Here is a 26,089-nt window from a genome sequence, read left to right on the forward strand (position 1 = left end):
TCCAATTCTGTGAGTTGGAAGAATTTCCTTTGTCCCTCTATGAAACTCCTCTCTGTCTCAACTGTGGCCTGTTAGGCAGGACATTTCCTTTGGAATTTACGACCGTTTTCACAGGGCCTGGGTAGGGAGAGGTAGGTAGGGGGGTCAACTGTGCTCCCTGTTCCCAGAGAGAAGGCAACGTCATGACAGCACCCATTATATTTCTGTAACACTTTGGGAACGATAAATACAGGGGATATGAGATTAACACCTCCTAGTCACAACACAGAGAGAGGAGAGAACAGGAGAAGAAAATAAACAGGGGGGTTGTTTTCACTCTGACCCCTGTTTTTTCAAATTATCTACAGTCCGCGGTCCAACTACCTCTGTAAGCTACTTACTATCTACATTGTAGTGCAACGGGCTATTCTGATGGGTGGTTTTGATACAATGCTACATGGAATGCACACTTAATGGTATGGTGTCTATCTACAGTAGATTGATGATACCATATCAAGAGCAGCCCAATCGTGTGTGTCCTGGGGAAAGTTTAACTCTGGGTGTTCTGGTGCTAAATTATATAGATATCGTAGGTGGCTATTCAAATTTGACACTCAAAAGACCCATTTGGATCAAAACCATTTGCTAACTGATAACGGTATGAGAAAGATCGTTTAAGTGTGTGAAACACACTATCAGATGAGACTTTTTCCAGGCCAGTACCCCATGAAAAGTGATGTGTGTTTGACTTCATCAGTGCAGTACCTTGTACAGTGAGCTCTGCCTTGGCCTCGATAGTGTTGTTAGTGTTGTCTGCCATACAGCTGTAGACGCCTGCATCCTCCTCAGTCAGGTTGTAGATCAACAGACTGCCTCCTCCCACCAACTCCAACTTCCCCTCACTGCCAGACAAAAGAACAGAGAGGTGGGAAAATTAGAATTCACTTGTAGATTTCAGAAGGTAAATCGGCAGAGATTTGACAACTGTTTCAGCTAGCGCCTTCCTCAGACTGAGTGAGGAACGGCTGAGCAGCATGATTATCGTTCACGAGCTGGCGTCCTCGTTTCACGTGTGATTCACAAGTTGCCACAATATATTACAGCTCTCTATGTGAGTCCTCTGCTTTTCATGCCATCATAATACAGGGCCTTCACAAAGCAGTCACACTCCTTGACTTATTCCACATTTTATCGTTTTACAGCCTGAATTCAAAATAGATTAAATACTCATCTACACCCAATACCCCATAATGACTAAGTGAAAACATGTTTAGACATTTTTGCACATTTATTGAAAATGAAAAATCTAAATTTACATAAATATTCACACCCCTGAATCAATACTTTGTAGAATCACCTTCGGCAGCGATTACAGCTGAGAGTCTTTTTGGATAAGTCTCTAAGAGCTTTCCACACCTGGATTGTGCAACATTAGCCCATTATTCTTTTAAAAAATTCTTCAAGCTCTGTCAAGTTGATTGTTGATCTTTGCTAGACAGCCATTTTCAAGTCTTGCCATAGATTTTAAAGCCGATTGAAGTTAAAACTGTAACTAGACCACTCATGAACATTCAATGCTGTCTTGGTAAGCAACTTGTGTAAATTTGACCTTGTGTAAAAATAAAAAAAAGCGGACAAATTCACCTTTCAGCAGGACGATAACCTAAAACACATCTACCAATTGGTGCCCTTCTCTGCGAGGCAATGAAAAACCTCCCTAGACTTTGTGGTTGAATATGTGCTGGAAATTCACTACTCAATTGAGGGACCTAACAGATGGTTGTATGTGTGATGTACAGAGATGGGGTAGTCATTCAAAAATCATGTTAACCCCTATTATTGAACACTGAATGAGTCCAATATATTATCTGATTTGTTCAGCACATTTTTATTCCTGAACGTTTTTAGGTTTGCCATAACAAAGTGGTAGAATACTTTTTGGATCGAGACGTTTCAGCTTTGAATAAAATATCTACAAACAAAATTCCACTTTCACATTATGGGGAATTGTGTGTGAATACTTTCTGAAGGCACTGTAGATGCATGATTACTGGAGTTATCTTGTGTTCAGCTAAAATGTGTGATTGTAATTCAAAAGCATGAACGGTGACATGCCCACTATAATACTGTTGATGACCCAGCACCAAGACATTCACACTAAGATCGTAACAGAGAACCTAATCTCATTGGCTCTCCGACAACTGAATGGTATGAAGAACCCAATACTAGGTGGAAGAACCCAATACTAGGTGGAAGCATCAATGAATTTCCTCAGGCCTGGGAGATTTGGTTACATGTGCATCCAAAAGAACCCCTTTTCCCAACCTAAAGCAGCATCTCATCTTCCAACAAACCCAGTGACCTCCATCTTAAAGAGCTTGACCTTTGAACTGCTCAATATTCCAGGAGGGTAGCAGGCCTCCGACAACAGTGTTGATTTAACTTGTGATGCAGAGGAAGAGATCAATAGGTTATGAAGGAGAGCACTGGTGAGATTGTGTGTGTGTGTGTGTGTGTGTGGTGTGTGTGTGTGTGTGTGTGTGTGTGTGTGTGTGTGTGTGTGTGTGTGTGTGTGTGTGTGAGAGAGAGAGGTACAGTAGGAAGAGAGAGGTACAGTAGGGAGAGAGAGATAGTAGAGAAAATAGCCCTTGGCGGTACCAGGAAACAGAGGGGAGGCAGAGATCGCAGAAATGCACACTGCAGAACCCACCGTCTGCCGGCCATCGATTTGGTTTTAAACTCCTGACTAGCTGGGATTTCCACCGCAGCGTGCACCCTTCCTGCGCTCTTTTTCACTCCCTCTCCCTCCCCATCACTTTGCCCTGCCTGGAATGGCTGCTTACAGCACCCTGGGCCACCTGATTGGCTGCTTACAGCACCCTGGGCCATCTGCTGTGTAACAGAGCTGTTTGTTGGACTGGGCCTCTACCTGCTGTCTGGATGACATCACACTGCTGACTGAGGGAAAGATGTGGCTTGTTCAGAGCATAATTCCAATGATCTTCACACCGCCTGGATTGACTATGGATAGACTGTTGGTGAGGCCAAAGGCATGATTGAACCCATTCATATATGTTGATAAGATTAGTGGAACTGCCCCAGCGGAAAGTTTTGAATGAACACTTGTGAAATAACAACACACACTGCAGTAAGTGAATATTATGTTGGTCCCAGTGTGACAACAGCCTCTTGTTTAGCGTGTGAGTGCTATTCACTGAGACGTTCCCAGAGATGAATGGCTGGTTGGTTGGCTGGTGGTGCAGTCGACTGCCCTATGGTGCGCAACCAACTGGGCAGTGTAGCCTATAGGACGGGAGTTCCACACAGCAGTCCAGACCCAACCACAGATTGTATAAGAGAGGGAAACACGAGCTGCAGTCAGGGCCTCCGACACCTCCCACCTCTTCATGGAAAAACAGACAGAACATCATAACAGTAACTCATAAAGGACAATTTTGTCTTTTCCCCAGGTCCTGAGACCGCTTTATGAAACAGCCCACAAATACCTTGCTCTAGCTGGCTTCTCTTACAACAGTGGCTTCTCTCCCTTCTTCTCAGGGCCGCCAAAATGTTGTTCATGTTCTTTTAGTAGGTGTAGGAGTTGGGGCCATTCAAAAGACACAGTGTGGAATTGAACAGATCAATAGGACTCCTTTAGTCCTTTTAGAACAGTCGCTGGGCTCCATTGAAGGCCTTCGCTCCACCAGGGCGTCTACTCTCAGTGACAGTGGCATTGTGGCACAGTGAGGTGCAGGTATTGAAGACGTCAATACCTTTTCACTACATCCAGAAGGCTACGTAGGAAAGCCACAGTCTCTCTACGTTTCATAAGAATGAGATCTTAAAATTACTACAGTTTAAGACGTCACCACTCTCAGCTTTCAGTCAATGAGGAAAGATTTTAAGTCAATTGAAAGGGTTGAATCAGTAACGTGGGAGGCAATATGGCCTAGCTCCATTGTCGTGGCTAATTCCTCCCTATGCTGTATTCAAATCCGAGCCGGAGCGGTTGTGACCGTGAGATATGCCACATCCCCGTGGTAACAGGGACTCTTCAGTGGAAGAGGCAGGAGCCTGGGCTTAATTAAAAATGCATTACACAGTCCTCACCTACAAAGGGCTTTTTAATTAGCTCCAAATTTACACTGTCACTTAGCATCCGTTCGACGCCGCCACGAGGACGCCAGACACGCTATCGGAGAACGGTATTGAGTGCTAGGTGAGATGTCGCAGGCACCGGTTGATATGGCGCTAATTGGGCTTGCGCTTTGTGTTAGCTAATGCAAGCTAGAGATATGGTACTATTGTCATTTTCACCTGGCAGAGAGTGAGGTGAAAATTCACCATTTTCACCTGGCACTTCTAAGCACGTTGATGTACAGATGAAGCATGTCTGGCTGCAAGGATGTACAGCTGGGTCGTCAGGTGGCTACATAACATATAGATGTACAGCTGGGTCGTCAGGTGGCTACATAACATATAGATGTACAGCTGGGTCGTCAGGTGGCTACATAACATATAGATGTACAGCTGGGTCGTCAGGTGGCTACATAACATATGGATGTACAGCTGGGTCGTCAGGTGGCTACATAACATATAGATGTACAGCTGGGTCGTCAGGTGGCTACATAACATATGGATGTACAGCTGGGTCGTCAGGTGGCTACATAACATATGGATGTTAGGGGGAGTGATGAGCTCTACAGCAGAGTCTCTCACAACTCAATCGCTGGTTGAAAACTGTTTTCTGCCCCTCCCAAAAGATAGAATTTGTAGATAATTGGCCCTCTTTCTGGGACTCACCCACAAACAGGACCAAGCCTGGCCTGTTGAGGAGTGACGGACTCCATCCTAGCTGGAGGGGTGCTCTCATCTTATCTACGAACATAGACAGGGCTCTAACTCCTCTAGCTCCACAATTAAATAGGGTGCAGGCCAGGCAGCAGGCTGTTAGCCAGCCTGCCAGCTTAGTGGAGTCTGCCACTAGCACAGTCAGCGTAGTCAGCTCAGCTTTCCCCATTGAGACCGTGTCTGTGCCTCGATCTAGGTTGGGCAAAATTAAAAATGGCGGTGTTCGCTTTAACAATCTCACTAGTATAAAGACCTCCTCCATTCCTGCCATTATTGAAAGAGATTGTGATACCTCACATCACAAAATTGGGTTACTTAATGTTAGATCCCTCACTTCCAAGGCAGTTATAGTCAATGAACTAATCACTGATAATAATCTTGATGTGATTGGCCTGACTGAAACATGGCTTAAGCCTGATGAATTTACTGTGTTAAATGAGGCCTCACCCCCTGCTTACACTAGTGACCATACCCCCCGTGCATCCGGCAAAGGCGGAGGTGTTGCTAACATTTACGATAGCAAATTTCAATTTACAAAAAAAAAAAAAAATGACGTTTTCGTCTTTTGAGCTTCTAGTCATGAAATCTATGCAGCCTACTCACTCACTTTTTATAGCTACTGTTTACAGGCCTCCTGGGACATATGCAGTGTTCCTCACCGAGTTCCCTGAATTCCTATCGGATCTTGTAGTCATAGCAGATAATATTCAAATTTTTGGTGACTAACATTCACATGGAAAACTCCACAGACCCACTCCAAAAGGCTTTCGGAGCCATCATCGACTCAGTGGGTTTTGTCCAACATGTCTCTGGACCTACTCACTGCCACAGTCATACTCTGGACCTAGTTTTGTCCCATGGAATAAATGTTGTGGATCTTAATGTTTTTCCTCATAATCCTGGACTATCGGACCACCATTTTATTACGTTTGCAATTGCAACAAATAATCTGCTCAGACCCCAACCAAGGAGCATTAAAAGTCGTGCTATAAATTCTCAGACAACCCAAAGATTCCTTGATGCCCTTCCAGACTGCCTCTGCCTACCCAAGGACGTCAGAGGACAAAAATCAGTTAACCACCTAACCGAGGAACTCAATTTAACCTTGCGCAATACCCTAGATGCAGTTGCACCCCTAAAAACTAAAAACATCTGTCATAAGAAACTAGCTCCCTGGTATACAGAAAATACACGAGCTCTGAAGCAAGCTTCCAGAAAATTGGAACGGGAATGGCGCCACACCAAACTGGAAGTCTTCCGACTAGCTTGGAAAGACAGTACCGTGCAGTATCGAAGAGCCCTCACTGCTGCTCGATCATCCTATTTTTCCAACTTAATTGAGGAAAATAAGAACAATCCGAAATTTCTTTCTGATACTGTCGCAAAGCTAACTAAAAAGCAGCCTTCGCAAATGGAGGATGGCTTTCACTTCAGCAGTAATAAATTTATGAACTTCTTTGAGGAAAAGATCATGATCATTAGAAAGCAAATTACAGACTCCTCTTTAAATCTGGGTATTCCTCCAAAGCTCCATTGTCCTGAGTCTACACAACTCTGCCAGGACCTAGGATCAAGGGAGATACTAAAGTGTTTTAGTACTATATCTCTTGACACAATGATGAAAATAATCATGGCCTCCAAACCCTCAAGCTGCATACTGGACCCTATTCCAACTAAACTACTGAAAGAGCTGCTTCCTGTGCTTGGCCCTCCTATGTTGAACATAATAAACGGCTCTCTATCCACCGGATGTGTACCAAGCTCACTAAAAGTGGCAGTAATAAAGCCTCTCTTGAAAAAGCCTAATCTTGATCCAGAAATTATAAAAAACTATCGGCCTATATCGAATCTTCCATTCCTCTCAAATTTGAGAAAAAGCTGTTGCACAGCAACTCACTGCCTTCCTGAAGACAAACAATGTATACGAAACGCTTCAGTCTGGTTTTAGACCCCATCATAGCACTGAGACTGCACTTGTGAAGGTGGTAAATGACCTTTTAATGACGTCAGACCGAGGCTCTGCATCTGTCCTCGTGCTCCTAGAGCTTAGTGCCGCTTTTGATACCATCGATCACCACATTCTTTTGGAGAGATTGGAAACCCAAATTGGTCTACATGGACAAGTTCTGGCCTGGTTTAGATCTTATCTGTCGGAAAGATATCAGTTTGTCTCTGTGAATGGTTTGTCCTCTGACAAATCAATTGTAAATTTCGGTGTTCCTCAAAGTTCCGTTTTAGGACCACTATTGTTTTCACTATATATTTTACCTCTTGGGGATGTCATTCGAAAACATAATGTTAAATTTCACTGCTATGCGGACGACACACAGCTGTACATTTCAATGAAACATGGTGAAGCCCCAAAATTGCCCTCGTTAGAAGCCTGTGTTTCAGACATAAAGAAGTGGATGGCTGCAAACTTTCTACTTTTAAACTCGGACAAAACAGAGATGCTTGTTCTAGGTCCCAAGAAACAAAGAGATCTTCTGTTGAATCTGACAATTAATCTGGATGGTTGTACAGTCGTCTCAAATAAAACTGTGAAGGACCTCGGCGTTACTCTGGACCCTGATCTCTCTTTTGAAGAACATATCAAGACTGTTTCAAGGACAGCTTTTTTCCATCTACGTAACATTGCAAAAATCAGAAACTTTGTCCAAAAATGACGCAGAAAAATGAATCCATGCTTTTGTTACTTCTAGGCTGGACTACTGCAATGCTCTACTTTCCGGCTACCCGGATAAAGCACTAAATAAACTTCAGTTAGTGCTAAATACGGCTGCTTGAATCCTGACTAGAACCAAAAAATTTGATCATATTACTCCAGTGCTAGCCTCCCTACACTGGCTTCCTGTTAAGGCAAGGGCTGATTTCAAGGTTTTACTGCTAACCTACAAAGCATTACATGGGCTTGCTCCTACCTATCTTTCCGATTTGGTCCTGCCGTACATACCTACACGTACGCTACGGTCACAAGACGCAGGCCTCCTAATTGTCCCTAGAATTTCTAAGCAAACGGCTGGAGGTAGGGCTTTCTCCTATAGAGCTCCATTTTTATGGAATGGTCTGCCTACCAATGTGAGAGACGCAGACTCAGTCTCAACCTTTAAGTCTTTACTGAAGACTTATCTCTTCAGTAGGTCCTATGATTAAGTATAGTCTGGCCCAGGAGTGTGAAGGTGAATGGAAAAGCTGGAGCAACGAACCGCCCTTGCTGTCTCTGCCTTGCCGGTTCCCCTCTTTCCACTGGGATTCTCTGCCTCTAACCCTTTTACAGGGGCTGAGTCACTGGCTTACTGGTGTTCTTCCATGCCGTCCATGGGAGGGGTGCGTCACTTGAGTGGGTTGAGTCACTGACGTGGTCTTCCTGTCTGGGTTGGTGCCCCCCCCCCTTGGGTTGTGCCATGGCGGAGATCGTTGTGGGCTATACTCGGCCTTGTCTTAGGACGGTAAGTTGGTGGTTGGAGACATCCCTCTAGTGGTGTGGGGGCTGTGCTTTGGCAAAGTGGGTGGGGTTATATCCTGCCTGTTTGGCCCTGTCCGGGGGTATCATCGGATGGGGCCACAGTGTCTTCTGATCCCTCCTGTCTCAGCCTCCAGTATTTATGCTGCAGTAGTTTATGTGTCGGGGGGCTAGGGTCAGTCTGTTACATCTGGAGTATTTCTCTTGTCTTATCCGGTGTCCTGTGTGAATTTAAATATGCTCTCTCTAATTCTCTCTTTCTCTCTTTCTGTCTTTCTCTCGGAGGACCTGAGCCCTAGGACCATGCCTCAGGACTACCTGGTATGATGACTCCTTGCTGTCCCCAGTCCACCTGGCCGTGCTGCTGCTCCAGTTTCAACTGTTCTGCCTGCGGCTATGGAACCCTGACCTGTTCACCGGACGTGCTTGTTGCACCCTCGACAACTACTATGATTATTATTATTTGACCATGCTGGTCATTTATGAACATTTTAACATCTTGACCATGTTCTGTTATAATATCCACCCTGCACAGCCAGAAGAGGACTGGCCACCCCTCATAGCCTGGTTCCTCTCTAGGTTTCTTCCTAGGTTTTTGGCCTTTTCTAGGGAGTTTTTCCTAGGGAGTTTTTCCTAGCCACCGTGCTTCTTTCACATGCTTTGCTTGCTGTTTGGGGTTTTAGGCTGGGTTTCTGTACAGCACTTTGAGATATCAGCTGATGTACGAAGGGCTATATAAAAATAAATTTGATTTGATGTACAGCTGGGTCGTCAGGTGGCTACATAACATATAGATGTACAGCTGGGTCGTCAGGTGGCTACATAACATATGGATGTACAGCTGGGTCGTCATGTGGCTACATAACATATGGATGTACAGCTGGGTCGTCAGGTGGCTACATAACATATAGATGTACAGCTGGGTCGTCAGGTGGCTACATAACATATGGATGTACATCTGGGTCGTCAGATGGCTACATAACATATGGATGTAGAGCTGGGTCGTCAGGTGGCTACATAACATATGGATGTACAGCTGGGTCGTCAGATGGCTACATAACATATGGATGTAGAGCTGGGTCGTCAGGTGGCTACATAACATATGGATGTACAGCTGGGTCGTCAGGTGGCTACATAACATATAGATGTACAGCTGGGTCGTCAGGTGGCTACATAACATATGGATGTAGAGCTGGGTCGTCAGGTGGCTACATAACATATGGATGTACAGCTGGGTCGTCAGGTGGCTACATAACATATGGATGTACAGCTGGGTCGTCAGGTGGCTACATAACATATAGATGTACAGCTGGGTCGTCAGGTGGCTACATAACATATGGATGTACAGCTGGGTCGTCAGGTGGCTACATAACATATGGATGTACAGCTGGGTCGTCAGGTGGCTACATAACATATGGATGTACAGCTGGGTCGTCAGGTGGCTACATAACATATAGATGTACAGCTGGGTCGTCAGGTGGCTACATAACATATGGATGTACAGCTGGGTCGTCAGGTGGCTACATAACATGGATGTACAGCTGGGTCGTCAGGTGGCTACATAACATGGATGTACAGCTGGGTCGTCAGGTGGATACATAACATATGGATGTACAGCTGGGTCGTCATGTGGATACATAACATATGGATGTACAGCTGGGTCGTCAGGTGGCTACATAACATATGGATGTACAGCTGGGTCGTCAGGTGGCTACATAACATATGGATGTACAGCTGGGTCGTCATGTGGCTACATAACATATGGATGTAGAGCTGGGTCGTCAGGTGGCTACATAACATATGGATGTACAGCTGGGTCGTCATGTGGCTACATAACATATGGATGTAGAGCTGGGTCGTCAGGTGGCTACATAACATATGGATGTACAGCTGGGTCGTCATGTGGCTACATAACATATAGATGTACAGCTGGGTCGTCAGGTGGCTACATAACATATGGATGTAGAGCTGGGTCGTCAGGTAGCTACATAACATATAGATGTACAGCTGGGTCATCAGATGGTGAGGATTTGAGTAGACTGAGCAGAGGAGCTTAGGCCAACAACCAAGTAAGCCACTCCCCGAAGGCAAGAGACTTTCACCCACACTGTAGCGGAATATTCTTTTTTTACCCCCCAATTTCTTGGTATTCAACTGGTAGTTACACAGTCTTGTCTCATCGCTGCAACTCCTGTACGGACTCGGGAGAGGCGACGGTTGAGAGCCATGCGTCCTCCGAAACAACCCAGCCAAGCCGTACTGTTCTTGACACAATGCCCACTTAACCCGGAAGCCAGCCATACCAACATGTCAGAGGAAACACTGTACACCTGGCGACCGTGTCAGCATGCACTGCGCCCGGCCCGCCACAGGAGTCTCTTGTGCGCGATGGGACAAGGACATCCCTGCCAGCCAAACCCCCCCCCCCCACCCGGACGACGCTGGGCCAATAGGGCGCCGCCCCATGGGTCTTCATGGGAAAGGAACCTAGGACTATAGCCAAGGTTCCAATATCTGTTCTCTTTCCAGGCTCCCAGCGAGCCAAGGTTCCTATATCTGTTCTCTGCCCAGGCTCCCAGCGAGCCCAGGTTCCTATATCTGTTCTCTGTCCAGGCTCCCAGCCAGCCCAGGTTCCTATATCTGTTCTCTGTCCAGGCTCCCAGCGAGCCCAGGTTCCTATATCTGTTCTCTGTCCAGGCTCCCAGCGAGCCCAGGTTCCTATATCTGTTCTCTGCCCAGGCTCCCAGCGAGCCCAGGTTCCTATATCTGTTCTCTGTCCAGGCTCCCAGCGAGCCCAGGTTCCTATATCTGTTCTCTGTCCAGGCTCCCAGCGAGCCCAGGTTCCTATATCTGTTCTCTGTCCAGGCTCCCAGCGAGCCCAGGTTCCTATATCTGTTCTCTGCCCAGGCTCCCAGCGAGCCAAGGTTCCTATATCTGTTCTCGGTCCAGGCTCCCTGCGAGCCCAGGTTCCTATATCTGTTCTCTGTCCAGGCTCCCAGCGAGCCCAGGTTCCTATATCTGTTCTCTGTCCAGGCTCCCAGCGAGCCCAGGTTCCTATATCTGTTCTCTGCCCAGGCTCCCAGCGAGCCCAGGTTCCTATATCTGTTCTCTGCCCAGGCTCCCAGCGAGCCCAGGTTCCTTTATCTGTTCTCTGTCCAGGCTCCCAGCGAGCCCAGGTTCCTATATCTGTTCTCTGTCCAGGCTCCCAGCGAGCCCAGGTTCCTATATCTGTTCTCTGCCCAGGCTCCCAGCGAGCCCAGGTTCCTATATCTGTTCTCTGCCCAAGCTCCCAGCGAGCCCAGGTTCCTATATCTGTTCTCTGCCCAGGCTCCCAGCGAGCCCAGGTTCCTATATCTGTTCTCTGCCCAGGCTCCCAGCGAGCCCAGGTTCCTATATCTGTTCTCTGCCCAGGCTCCCAGCGAGCCCAGGTTCCTATATCTGTTCTCTGCCCAGGCTCCCAGCGAGCCCAGGTTCCTATATCTGTTCTCTGCCCAGGCTCCCAGCGAGCCCAGGTTCCTATATCTGTTCTCTGCCCAGGCTCCCAGCGAGCCCAGGTTCCTATATCTGTTCTCTGTCCAGGCTCCCAGCGAGCCCAGGTTCCTATATCTGTTCTCTGTCCAGGCTCCCAGCGAGCCCAGGTTCCTATATCTGTTCTCTGTCCAGGCTCCCAGCGAGCCCAGGTTCCTATATCTGTTCTCTGTCCAGGCTCCCAGCGAGCCCAGGTTCCTATATCTGTTCTCTGTCCAGGCTCCCAGCGAGCCCAGGTTCCTATATCTGTTCTCTGCCCAGGCTCCCAGCGAGCCCAGGTTCCTATATCTGTTCTCTGCCCAGGCTCCCAGCGAGCCCAGGTTCCTATATCTGTTCTCTGTCCAGGCTCCCAGCGAGCCCAGGATCCTATATCTGTTCTCTGTCCAGGCTCCCAGCGAGCCCAGGTTCCTATATCTGTTCTCTGTCCAGGCTCCCAGCGAGCCCAGGTTCCTATATCTGTTCTCTGTCCAGGCTCCCAGCGAGCCCAGGTTCCTATATCTGTTCTCTGTCCAGGCTCCCAGCGAGCCCAGGTTCCTATATCTGTTCTCTGTCCAGGCTCCCAGCGAGCCCAGGTTCCTATATCTGTTCTCTGTCCAGGCTCCCAGCGAGCCACTGACAATATGAGAACAACACTTTGAATATGAGTTGAGACTCCAGCTCGGTGCCTCAGCATCTGAAGCTGGGAGAGGTCACACACACGTGCTGAGCTCATCTCTCTCATTTTTGATAGAGCTGTCGCTCTCTAGAAACGGAAGTGGAATATCCGGTGCTGCACTGGGCATTGGTTGGCCGGCCCAGGTCACACTGTCTAAACAGGACCAGAGGGGAATCGTAACAGTCATAACAAAACAATCATTATTAAATGGGCAGGAATGAGTCGTTCACACTCAACTTGTTTTATGTCTCACCCTCTCGCTTTCATATTTTTTTGTGACCAACTTTTTCTTTAGTTTGTCATTTTTCCAGAAGGGGTTTAAAGGTACAGGTATAACATTCAAAATCATGTTCATTCAGATATAGTCATACATTCAGTTAGAATATTTGCATGACATATTTCCTACAATCCTCTACTGATGGGCTGCCACTCGAAAGAAGAAAGTAAAACTAGCAGAGAAATGCAACAAAGACAAACCACTTCAATAGTTTAGTAATGTTCTGTATACAAGGAAAACAAACAAGACTCACCCTCCCCAACTCATTCCACCCAACCTCCTCAGTCCCCATTCACCCGCCCGCATCCTCCCTCCCCACCAGAAAACCATGTTTCCCATCCCTTCCCACCCTGCATAGCCCCCCCCGACCTGAAGAACGCATGCCTAACACCCCCTCCCATCCATCCATCCATCCCCTGAGTCTCACCTTACATTTCCCCAGAGGCAGTAGGGATGACAACACATTATATTGATGGTGTGCGAATTGAACCATATTGCTATCTTGTCTGAGTAATCTAAATGTAAGAATTACATTTGGAGTCAGGGAAAATGTATGGGAGTAAAAAGTACATATTTTCTTTAGGAATGTAGTGAGGGTAAAAGTAAAAGTTGTCAAAAATATAAATTGTAAAGTACAGATACCCCAAAAAACTAATTAAGTAGTACTTCTCCCTCCCGTCCGGTCGCTCGCCTGCCTGCTCGCCTGCCCGCTTGGCTGCGCTGCACGGTGAATGCAAACTATTGTGCAGCAGACCCAGGTGTTAGCACTCAGGGAGAAAGCAAGCTGAACCTCCCTCTTTGGCTGGGGCACAATCGGCACTGTGGTGCATTTGGAAAGAGCTTTGGGGGTGGAGGAGTGAAGAAAACATTCCGTTTCATTTGAGAGCCCCTATCGGGGTAGTAGACGGGTGCTTTCTTTATGCAAACAGATAACGTCTGTTGATCTGCAAAGGGACGCGGGGAAACTGCGAGGACAAGCCAGCTTTAGACGGCTCTGAGCTAACAGCGGTATAACAACAGACGTAAAATAAAAATCTACGCGAAAAGACGCAGCCTTGGCATGGCCTCTTTTGAATGAGTCATCCATGAAAGTGTTTGTTTTTCTCCATCTCGTAATGGAAACCCACAAGGCCCTAAGATAGAACTACTCCTGCATACCTTATTTTGATTTGCTTTTCGCCAGAGCACTGTGACGACGGTGTACCGATCTTTGGATTAGCGTATCACAATAAAGCTCACAACCTACGTAATATACACACATCAGAGGTTATGAATGTTCTTCTGGCAAGGTTAGGGTATGGAGGAAGGCCCTGTATCTGTCATTGGTAACTGAGTGCAGGGTAAGGACAGTGGATGCCATGGGGGAGAGAACCATGTCTGGGATGTATAGAGACTAAACAGACAGACTGTAAAGAGTTCTCCTCAGCTCCAGTGGCAGAGAACAGCATGTCTGTCTGTTTCCTCAGCTCCAGTGGCCGAGAACAGCATGCCTGTCTGTTTCCTCAGCTCCAGTGGCAGAGAACAGCATGTCTGTCTGTTTCCTCAGCTCCAGTGGCAGAGAACAGCATGCCTGTCTGTTTCCTCAGCTCCAGTGGCAGAGAACAGCATGCCTGTCTGTTTCCTCAGCTCCAGTGGCAGAGAACAGCATGCCTGTCTGTTTCCTCAGCTCCAGTGGCAGAGAACAGCATGTCTGTCTGTTTCCTCAGCTCCAGTGGCAGAGAACAGCATGCCTGTCTGTTTCCTCAGCTCCAGTGGCAGAGAACAGCATGTCTGTCTGTTTCCTCAGCTCCAGTGGCAGAGAACAGCATGTCTGTCTGTTTTCCCAACTAACATGGCAGTGATGTCACTCCAAGTCTTCATCTATCATTCTAGCAGCAGCGAGAAACGGCCAATCCGATAACAGATACAGCCATGGATCTCTGAAAGGCTGGTAAGAATCAAGCATAGGCATGTGGCTGATTGGTACTGGCCAACTGTAATAGGAACATAAGTGACTAAACTTTAATCAGGGACCAAGTTAATCAGGGACCATCCTTAGGCGGTGACAATTTAGACCCGTACTTACTTAAGTGTGCTGCACCTATCATTGCTGGTTCAGTGACACATTTTTAATCTAACATTAAGCACAGGAAAAATCCCTAAGGTGTGGAAAGCAGCTTTTGTTCTGCCATTACATAAGGGAGGTGACGGTAGTGATTTGGATAACTATCAACCCATCTCTAGGCTCCCTTGTCTGGCAAAGATCCTAGAATCTATAGTCAACAAACAGTTACAGTCTTTACTTTCTGCTAACAGTATTCTTAGCACCAATCAATCTGGTTTTAGATCTAAACACAGTACCACATCGGCCACTATGCTTGTTGTAAATGATATTGCAAATGCCTTAGATGATAGAAAGCACTGTGCTGCGTTGTTTGTAGATTTGTCAAAAGCTTTTGACACTGTAGACCATGCTATCCTTTTGAGTAAGCTGTCATCTATAGGAGTGGGCACTGATGCCTGCCGATGGTTTTATGACCATCTTAAAAGATAGAACTCAGGCCGTCATGGTCGACGGGGTCAAGTCTGACCCCTTACAGTTACTTAAAGGGGTCCCTCAGGGTTCAATAATTGGCCCACTATTGTTCTCACTTTATATAAACAACATTAGTGATGATGTCAGATATTGTAAATTCCATTTATATGCAGATGACACAGTGATGTACTCTATTGCTCCAACAGCGGACCAAGCTTTAATGTAGTTGGAGTCTGATTTTTGGATACTACAGGGGTCTCTTTTACAGCTTAAACTTGTTTTAAACGCTAAGAAAACAAATGTCATGTTTTTTTCTAGGTCTAAACTCTCTGTTAGAAACACTTTTGGAATCACTAGCTTGGATGGTACTCAAATCAAACAGGTCTCTGCATATAAATACTTAGGGGTATGGTTAGATGATAGGCTTCCTTTTAAAAAATATGTTACTGAATTGGAAAAAAAGCTCAAATTCAAGATAGGGTTCCTTTCCAGAAACAGGGCTTGTCTGTCCTCCGTAAATAGAAAACAAATTGTGCAGGCTACTTTTATGTCCGTTTTAGATTACGGTGATATTATCTATATGCATGCATCGGTAAACACATTAAAACCCCTGGATGCTATTTACCATTGTGCACTCAGGTTTATCACGGGTGATAGTTACAAAACTCATCGCTGTATCCTATATCAACATGTGGGTTGGGCCTCTATCTGTGAGGCGAGAGCAACATGCTCTCTTGTTTATTTATAAAGCACTTCTTTTAAAACTACCTCCATATATATCATCATTAATTTCCACTAGATATAAAAAATGTAAAACCAGATCACAGATGTGGATTACATTAGAGACTCCTGCGGTCTCAGTCTGTTTTCTCTGTTAAAATAAAGATTTTTTTTTAAAGTTCATTCAAAGAGTGTTTGTAAAATCATTAAAAAAATGGCTAAACCGTCAATGACCTCCAATGTGTTTCATTCTGACAGTATTAATAGGACGTACAATAACATGAGCATTTATGAGTCTCTTCTCCGAGCCAAAGCTCTCGAGGTGAGGGAGCCATTTTGTTTTGTGTTCCGATGACGCATGATTTGTGCCTGCCCACCAACACCGCAGCAGAGCGTTACGCCACGACGGCGTTTCCACGCACGATCGAAACCCGTTTAATAACAGGGTTATAAATCTGGGAAGCAGAAACGGCGAGCTAGCAAAAGGCGGAGACTCGCCGTTAATCTTGTTAATACTGACGCTGCACAAAAGAACGAGCAAAAATCACAGCCCATTAACATTGATAGGTGACGTCTGACGGGCCTTCTCCCAGACGCAGAGGAAAACTGCTGCCTAACGTCTATATATCCACGCTGTGGCAATCTTCAGGGCCTCTTAAAAAATCTTTTTTAAAGAGCGCCGGCAGGGTGAGTGCAGCGATTAACCTAAAATTGGATCGAGAACGGAGGTCTTGCAAACTAGAAATCAATCAGAGGTTGGGGATGGCGGAGTGAGCCATAGTGCTGTAATCAGTGTACATTGAGGCTGGCCGAACTTCTAACTGGCATAAAGCAGTAGGCAACCCAGAGGCCGCCCATAACAAGCAGAAGGAAATGTCTGTCTGAGCAGCTACAGTACATCTACACCAACCCTATTCACACATCTATTGGGGATTACTTCAAGTAACTGTTGGCTACAGTGTGCCACTAATTTTGAGGAAAGGCGAGGTCATTTCCTCTACTCTGATAGAGCAGAAACAATGCTCATAAAATGAGAATGTCAAGGACACGGCTACAGTGATGGGAAATGCTTACGTGGGGAATGCATGGAGGATACAGACGATGGTATATAATAAAAAGGTACAGTGTGAGCTGGGAGAGTTCAGTGGCACAGAAGCCCCGAGGTCCTATTGCCGCCCCCGCCGGTAACGCCACACTCCAGCGCGGGAAGTAGGACTTCCCAAAGCCAAAGAGGGTAGAAAGTAATCCCATTACAGTCCCACTGCAAAACACATTTCCCCCGCTGAACACCATTCATACATAAGTAAATATCATAAACCCAATCATATTGAAATGAGGGAGCCAAGACAAGGAGAAGAGAATGCTCTGAGAGGCTTGAGGCATGATTTACATGCAATGTCAACTCCGTAGCTTGCCAGTCATGCATTATTCATCCATTTTATTGACTGCCGGGGATTCTATTAGGTGATAGCAGGATATTCGCCAGAACAAAAGCTGATGGTGGCTTTCATGATCGTTGGCCTTGCGTGTGCAGAGCTGATTGACGGGAAAATTCAAAGAGTCGCTACAAGCCTGGGTATTTTGTAGGAGATTCAAGACGGGGTGAGGAGAACAATTTATATTCAACACGTGACTTGCAACATACCATCACACTAGTGCTTAAACCAGATAAACGGCAAATCTTATGTCATTGGCTATAGGTATTTTTTACAAAGCCAGTGTATGTGGGTCAGAGAATTAGGAAGGAGGCTTATTCACTTGTAAAGGAAAGGGGGATACCTAGTCAGTTTTACAACTGAATGAATTGAACTGAAATGTGTCTTCTGCATTTAAGCCAACCCCTCTGAATCAGAGGTGTGGGGGGCTGCCTTAATCCACATCCACGTCGTCGGTGCCCGGGGAACAGTGTTTTATTTAACCTTTATTTTACTAGGCAAGTCAGTTAATTAAGAACAAAATCTTATTTACAATGACAGCCTACCGGGGAACAGTGGGTTAACTGCCTTGTTCAGGGGCAGAACGACAGATTTTTTTACCTTGTCAGCTTGGGGATTCGATCCAGCAAGCTTTTGGTTACTGGCCCAACGCTCCTACCCGCTAGGCTACCTCCCGCCAATAGCGTCTTTTAAAAGGGTCAACTTTTATGACTTCCTGCCCTACACTAGCAGATCCACACCACCAGGGGACTACATAGGGACACCGCCTTGCTGATGCTACTGATTTGGCCAAGGAGCTAGAGTGTACAGGCCACCATAGCAGAAGTAAAAGGCTGAGCATTGAGCATCATCTTTTTGCCTTTATACATTATCAGGGTAGAGACACCATGTTGTATGGTATGACCAGCTCTAACAGAGTAAATACAGAGCTGACTGCAGCAGTAATTATTATTGCTAAATTTCTTCTGCCTCCATCCAAACCATGGCCGGCAGTTTTTACAGACATCCTTTTTTAAACCACTCAGACAGCGCTGGCACTAACACACTGCCAGACAATGCCAGCCGGTGTTCATACACAGACGTGGCTCTTACTCAACTTCCCATTCTCCTACATTTCATTTAAATCGCTGCATTCATGCCGTCACCATGTTTCATCCTACATCAAAAGGGGGAGATGAGAGGTTATTTTATATGGTCTTTCATATGTTTACTATAAATATCAATAGGCCCAACCTCATCCTATACTGTAGACCATTGCTGACCAACCCTCTTCCTGGAGATCTACTGTCCTGTAGGTTTTCAGTCCTCCAGGAAGAGGGTTGGACTGAAAACCCACAGGACGGTAGATCTCCAGGAAGAGGGTTGGACTGAAAACCCACAGGACGGTAGATCTCCAGGAAGAGGGTTGGACTGAAAACCCACAGGATGGAAGATCTCCAGGAAGAGGGTTGGACTGAAAACCCACAGGATGGTAGATCTCCAGGAAGAGGGTTGGACTGAAAACCCACAGGACGGAAGATCTCCAGGAAGAGGGTTGGACTGAAAACCCACAGGACGGAAGAGCTCCAGGAAGAGGGTTGGACTGAAAACCCACAGGACGGAAGATCTCCAGGAAGAGGGTTGGACTGAAAACCCACAGGACGGTAGATCTCCAGGAAGAGGGTTGGACTGAAAACCCACAGGATGGAAGATCTCCAGGAAGAGGGTTGGACTGAAAACCCACAGGATGGTAGATCTCCAGGAAGAGGGTTGGACTGAAAACCCACAGGACGGAAGATCTCCAGGAAGAGGGTTGGACTGAAAACCCACAGGACGGAAGATCTCCAGGAAGAGGGTTGGACTGAAAACCCACAGGACGGAAGATCTCCAGGAAGAGGGCTGGACTGAAAACCCACAGGACGGTAGATCTCCAGGAAGAGGGCTGGACTGAAAACCCACAGGACGGTAGATCTCCAGGAAGAGGGCTGGGCAGCCCTGCTGTAGACTGTAGACCAGGGATGGGCAACTATGATTTGGGGGGGGGGGGGGGGGGGGTGTCACAAAACATCTGAGGGGCCGCAGTGGTCTGGGTCACATGTGCACCCCTCCACCCTAAAATTGCGAGCAAAACATTTTGGCTATCCCCCTCTTGACAGCGGAGATAAAAACATATATATTGTTTAAGAGTAGTTTTTTGCAATTCTACACATTTTGCCATGGGGCGAAGAGAAGATTTTGCAATTCTTTAACTAATTTAATGCAATTCTACCCATTTTGCCATAAGGTGGAGAGAAATGTTCAGATTCATTATTTTAATTTTTTTGCATTTTTCAACTAAAACAAAAATGAAAAGATATACATTGGATCATTGGACCTGCCGTAAGCTACATATTATTCATTAAGTGTGAAACATTACGCAAGGATTATATAGAGATGCAATCAATATGATGTGAGATTCTCCATATAGTCAATAAAAGGTTGCCAAATTCTGTAAAATGTCTAACATTCCTCAAGCAGTAAGTGATTTTCTCCAGTGGGATACAACTATTAACTTCCGATAGCCACATTGCAACTGGCAGGAGGGAATCCGATTTCCATTTCAAGGCAATACATTTCTTGGCAATCGCAAGCAATATTTCTGTTAGCTTTATAGTTTGGCTTTGCCTAAGATTGGAGTTAGTATAGTTACCCAGTAGACAGACCTCCGGGTCTAAAGGGAATTAATGCAAATCCATGAATTGAGGATATTGTATCTCATACCCCCTGCCAGAAACCGTGTAGTTTTGAACACTGCCAAGTGGAATGGAGGAATGTTCCCTCATCTGAGCCACATCTAAATCATAGGGAGGCGATATCAGGGTTGAACCTGTGCAATCTAGACCCCGGTGATATAGAGCTGATGGAGGAAATTAAGATGGATAAATGTTTAGAATTTGAATATGATATCCGAGTGAGACTGACTAACAAAATCAATGGGGGAGCCACAGCCGTTCATTTGACCATGATTACTAAGTTTAGATAGGTCAATTATTCTAGCAGCCAGCTATCAAAAACATGTCAGCTGACATGAGCTAAAGGAGTGACTATCAGTGACCGACATAAGAGAAAAACTGCTGATGCACAACCACATTTAAAAATTGCAACTTGAGTATAAAATTAAAAAGCCTTTGAAAGGGGGTTGCCCATTCCTGCTGCAGACAATTGTTTGATTGTTCGATGGCATGACAATGAAGGAATGACAGAAGAGTTGGCTATGCAGATAGAATACGGAACTACGACGTCTGTCCTGAGAAACGTATAACGAGAGTCGGGCTTCTGAACCTCAGTCACACTAACCACTACAACCAATGTGTTAAAAAGCCACTGTTGAGTAGAATGAATCTCCAGACCTCTAAGAAACAGACTAGCCAGAGGAGACCCTGTAGAGGCGACCCTGTAGAGAAACTGTAGACCCCTCTCCCTCCAACTCTCCATCTTAAAACATATTCTCTCTGACTCATCCTATAAACAGGGTTTTTTACCAGGCCAGAGATGCTCCCGCAGCCAGACGTCAACCACCTTTTGAGTGTCAGCGCTGGAGCTTGAACATAAATCAACTTTGTCCTCTTACCGAGTCATCGCCATCTCTACACATCTCCATAAACTTCCTGTCGGTCGTGGGAGATACGGGATTCACAGTCTACTTCAACAGCTCTGATTGCGATACGGTTCCATACAGTCGACCAATTATGAGGCTCCGTACGGATTCCCTCCTCTTTTCCTCCCTCCGTTCCAATTATTACAAAGTGACAGCGCTTCTCTTCCTCTGAAGTCTGTCTGGGAGGGAAGGGACGCGCTGAAGGAGAAACAGATCTCCACTCTGCCAGCGGTTGCTTAATTGTCAATCCTGTGTTACAATGTTAGAATGGCCTAACTTAATGTATTCAGCACACGGCTGTGCGTGTTCCTGGGTAAAGTGGCCTGGGTAAGAAGGGAGGACCTCCCATTTGTTCAGCACACGCTCTAATTAACAATGTAAGCACCCCCCCAACCCAGAGGACCACAGGGATGTTTGGAATGTGGGCAATGAAGAACATATATTGTAATGAATATTTAACTTATTTACTCTCCTATTATCAGTCTGCCACACTCAGCTGTGGTTTTCAAAAATGACACACTGCCTCCAAGACCAATATACCAAGATAGTGAGATAGTCAACTCTACCGGGACTGAGACAGAGGCTGATATGAAAGTGTCTGACACTACATTGAAGATGTTCTCTTGTTAGAAGGAGACAATGTCCTTGTCAAGCTGAACTTCAGAAGAGATGTGTTAAATGTGCCAGACAACGTTCTTAACCAAAATAATGAGCCCTCATCTCTCGTCTCTGTTTCTTAGCCTGTCCCCTGAACTTACATACTTATTACCGGAAGGGACAAACTGAAAACACGGCTGTGTGGTAACCAGGTAAACCCCACACAAACCAAGGCAGGAACTTTGGAATTGGCCAGATCTCAACCCTGTGTGTGTCAGTGTGCGTGAGTGTGTAGAGTCCTTTGAGTGTGTATAGAGACTGTGCAAAAATGAAAATGAATACAAGGGTCAACTCAGATAGCCCGTGTAGCCACTCTGTTAGCTATTCTGTCCACACAGCTCTCCCAGGGGTTTGGCTTGATCCACAGCTCTCCCAGGGGTTTGGCTTGATCCACAGCTCTCCCAGGGGTTTGGCTTGATCCACAGCTCTCCCAGGGGTTTGGCTTGATCCACAGCTCTCCCAGGGGTTTGGCTTGATCCACAGCTCTCCCAGGGGTTTGGCTTGATCCACAGCTCTCCCAGGGGTTTGGCTTGATCCACAGCTCTCCCAGGGGTTTGGCTTGATCCACAGCTCTCCCAGGGGTTTGGCTTGAGCCACAGCTCTCCCAGGGGAGGGCTAAGAGTGTGACTCTCCCGGGGTTTTAATTTGTCAACTCCCCGACACGGCTGGCTGCCTCCGACCTTGTTGTCTCCCTGCTGAAGTGGCTGTGTTGTTGGCCCCGTCGGTGGCGCGCTCAGACACTCAGCCCCAGTGGCGTTAACACCTCGGGGAACAGGCGCCAGCTCTTTAAGTGTTTGCACTTTGGGCACAAGGCACAAAGGAAGCTGGCACTGCTATAAGAGTGTGACTAGGAACGTCTGAGGGCTAGAGGAACAGTCACACTACCTTATGGACATGTTTAATGACTGATTCAATCATCAAAATGATTCAAACACTACAAATGAACAGACAACTTGATTTCTGTGCTAATATGGATGGCTATAAACAAAGTAACTTATGGCAATGAGATGAAAAGGGTATTTCCAGTTAGACAGCCATTTGAGGTGGTTTACAGCCGTTTGATTTATACTGTTGAGTTGAAAGAAATGGGTTTGCAAGGAATACACATTTAAAATTCTCTCTAAAAATAGGGCTTCGGGTCCAACTCACCTCTCCTCGACAAGCTTGTCTCCCACCATCCATCGGACATAGGGCGCTGGGTATCCCGTCACCACACACGGCAGCAGCAAACTGGCCCCCACCACTTTGGTCACAGGAAGTGGCTCTACCAGGAACTCCAGTTCTCTCTCCTCTCCGGTTTCTGTCCAAACAAAGAGCAGGGTCGACCTCTGGTTAACGTGTGTCATCATTCCTCACTTCAAAAGAGTCCCATCCTGAGATCTGATCTGGATCAGTAAAATGAACAAGACCTCTGGTGACCACTCAGGAGGTTACCCAACTGGCTGAACTGCTTTGCCCAAAGCTAACCCCTTGAGATGGCGAAAAGACAGTGACTCTGAAGGTGTGATTAACCTCTTAATTAATAACCTCTTAATTATTTTAAGACCTTTTCAGGCTTGGGGGGGGTCAATTTCAGTCAATTCAAGAAATTAGTTGAAATTCCCTTCAAAGAATTGAATTGAAAACAATTGCATTAACTTCAAAAATCCTCATCAAAAATTAACTCAAAATTAACTCAAACCCCCCCCCCCCCAATTGTTCTCTCAGTCAACTGTTTCAGTCCATGTATGGTACCACCAAAGAACTCCTGAAACGCCTTGTTGCTTTTATGATGCAAAACATATTGTGTGTATGTGTGCTTGTGGTAGTGTGTTTTGAATACACACTCAGCCTCTGCCAGTATGGGAGACATAGAAAAACACACCAGCTGGGACTCGTTGAAGTGTGATTTACCACCTCTAATATCTTCTCTGCGCTGCCTGACAGACCCCAGCCCTTAGCAACTCCACTAAATAAAAGTTTTGGGGGTTGAAGCTGTGACACAATGGAATTCAGCCCCCTTTGAGTGGAGATTGAGTTACAGTTCCCTCTCTGATAAGCCCACTGGGGGCTCTCTCTCCGTATGTGCGTCTCTCTCTCAATTCAGTTCAATTCAAGGGGCTTTATTGGCATGGGAAACACATTTTAACATTGCCAAAGCAAGTGGAGTAGATAAAATGTACAAAAGTGGAATAAACAATGAAAAAATGAACAGTAAACATTACACTCACAGAAGTTCCAAAAGAATAAAGACATACAAATGTCATATTATGCATATATACAGTGTTGTAGCGATGTACAAATGGTTAAAGTACAAAACGAAAAATAAGTAAGCATAAATATGGGTTGTATTTACAACGGTGTTTGTTCTTCACTGGTTGACCTTTTTGGCTCCCGAGTGGTGCAAGACTTTTGCATCCCAGTGCAAGAGGAGTCACTGCAGTACCTGGTTTGAATCCAGGCTGCATCACATCCGGCCGTGATTGGGAGTACCATAGGGCGGCACACAATTGGCCCTGCGTCGTCCGGGGTAGGCAGTCATTGTAAATAAGAATTTGTTCTTAACTGACTTGCCCAGTTAAATAAAGGTAAAAAAATTTGTAAAAAATAAAATCTGGTGTCAACAGGTCACAAATCTTGCTGCTGTGATTGCACACTGTGGTATTTCACCCAGTAGATAAGGGAGTTTATCAAAATCGGGTTTGTTTTCGAATTCTTTGTGAATCTGTAATCTGAGGGAAATATGTCTCTCTAATATGGTCATACATTGGGCAGGAGGTTAGGAAGTGCAGCTCAGTTTCTTCTCGAGTGCCAGGTCTGCCTACAGCGGACTTTCTCAATAGCAAGGCTTTGCTCACTGAGTCTATACATAGTAAAAGCTTTACTTAAGTTTGGGTCAGTCACAGTAGTCAGGTATTTTGCCACCGTTTACTCTCTGTTTAGGGCCAAATAGCATTCTAGTTTGCTCTGTTTTTGTTAATTCTTTCCAATGTGTCAAGTAATTACCTTTTCATTTTCTCATGATTTGGTTGGGTTTAATTGTGTTGCTGTCCTGGGGCTCTGTGGGGTATGTTAACAGAGCCCCAGGACCAGCTTGCTTAGGGGTCTCTTCTCTAGGTTTATCTCTCTGTAGGTGATAGCTTTGTTATGGAAGGTTTGGGAATTGCTTCCTTTTAGGTGGTTGTAGAATTTAACGGCACTTTTCTGGATTTTGATAATTAGCGGGCATCGGCCTAATTCTGCTCTGCATGCATTATTTGATGTTGTACACTGAGGATATTCTCTCTCTCCCCCTCTCTCTCTCTCCATGAGGCCGGTTCAAATGTGTTCATGCTGGAGTTAAATTACTTGAGTGGAGGAGTGGTACACCATGTACAAGTCTCTCAGTGTGTTCAACTGGCAGTAATGTCTGACCAGGAGGAGTCTGCTCCGAGTATCAGCCTCTATTAGTCTACAGGGGAAGTGGATGCAGATTGTTGTGCCCGAGCTGAAGATGTCTATAATCGGGGCATTAATACAGGACTAGTAAAAGGTCCACTGCACTATTTTTGTGATATATACATATCTTTTTTTTTTAACTAAATGTATTTGAGTGTTTACCAGCATTTGTAACTTGAGTCGTATAACAGTTAATATGATAATACTTGTGGAATATAAAAATACTTGCTTGATACGTTTTCCGGTTTCTTGAAATACTTTGCAAATGCAACTTATTTCTATGTGAAAACTGAAACGGTCTATTCATTCCTTTCCATGTTAGTAGACACTCTTATCCAAAGCAACTAACAGTAGTGAGCGCATACATTTTTATACTTTTCCGTACTGGTCCCCTGTGGGAATCCAACCCACAACCACAGCACTGCAAGCACCATGCTCTACCAGATGAGCCACATCACATCTCATCACAAACCACCTGATGTCTCAATGTACTCAATTGCTGAAGTGGTCATTGTTTTTCTTCATGGTGATAGAAAGTCTACAGGTACAAACCTAGATTTACATTTTACATTTTAGTCATTTAGCAGACGCTCTTATCCAGAGCGACTTACAGTAGTGAATGCATACATTTCATACAATTTCATACATTTTTTTTTTGCTGCCCCCCCGTGGGAATCGAACCCACAACCCTGGCGTTGCAAACACCATGCTCTACCAACTGAGCTACAGGGAAGCTGTGTGCATGACCAGCCTATGTGCAATACAGTAAAGTACATTGAGTGGTTTGTAAGGATGGTCAATTAATACTGCACAAAAAGTGCTTGTTTTCCATGTTATTTGATCAAGAAAAAGATCTAATTTGATGTGGATGTTCTGTGTCTTTGCCCAGAGCTTTGAACCTTTGATGTAAATGTTGAGGACAGGGTTTTGTTCTTTCTGGATTCCATTAGAATGACAACAGCAGAGAAAGATACA

At 45.6% G+C, this 26,089-nt stretch overlaps 1 protein-coding gene across 14 annotated transcripts in view; it reads right to left on the bottom strand.

The window, feature by feature from the left end:
* LOC106568778 (neogenin) overlaps positions 1-26,089 on the bottom strand; it is a 271,322-nt gene that overhangs the window by 109,752 nt on the left and 135,481 nt on the right. For all 14 annotated transcript variants that reach the window (XM_082969724.1, XM_082969719.1, XM_082969717.1 and 11 more), the window contains exons 4-5: positions 22,847-22,997; positions 745-881 (exon numbers count right to left, since the gene is read on the bottom strand). In XM_082969724.1, the coding sequence (XP_082825850.1) occupies positions 745-881; positions 22,847-22,997 (288 nt within the window). The remainder of the gene's footprint in view (positions 1-744; positions 882-22,846; positions 22,998-26,089) is intronic.

The sequence above is a fragment of the Salmo salar genome, chromosome 26, assembly GCF_965601325.2.
Source record: "Salmo salar chromosome 26, fSalSal1, whole genome shotgun sequence".
Taxonomy (NCBI): domain Eukaryota; kingdom Metazoa; phylum Chordata; class Actinopteri; order Salmoniformes; family Salmonidae; genus Salmo; species Salmo salar.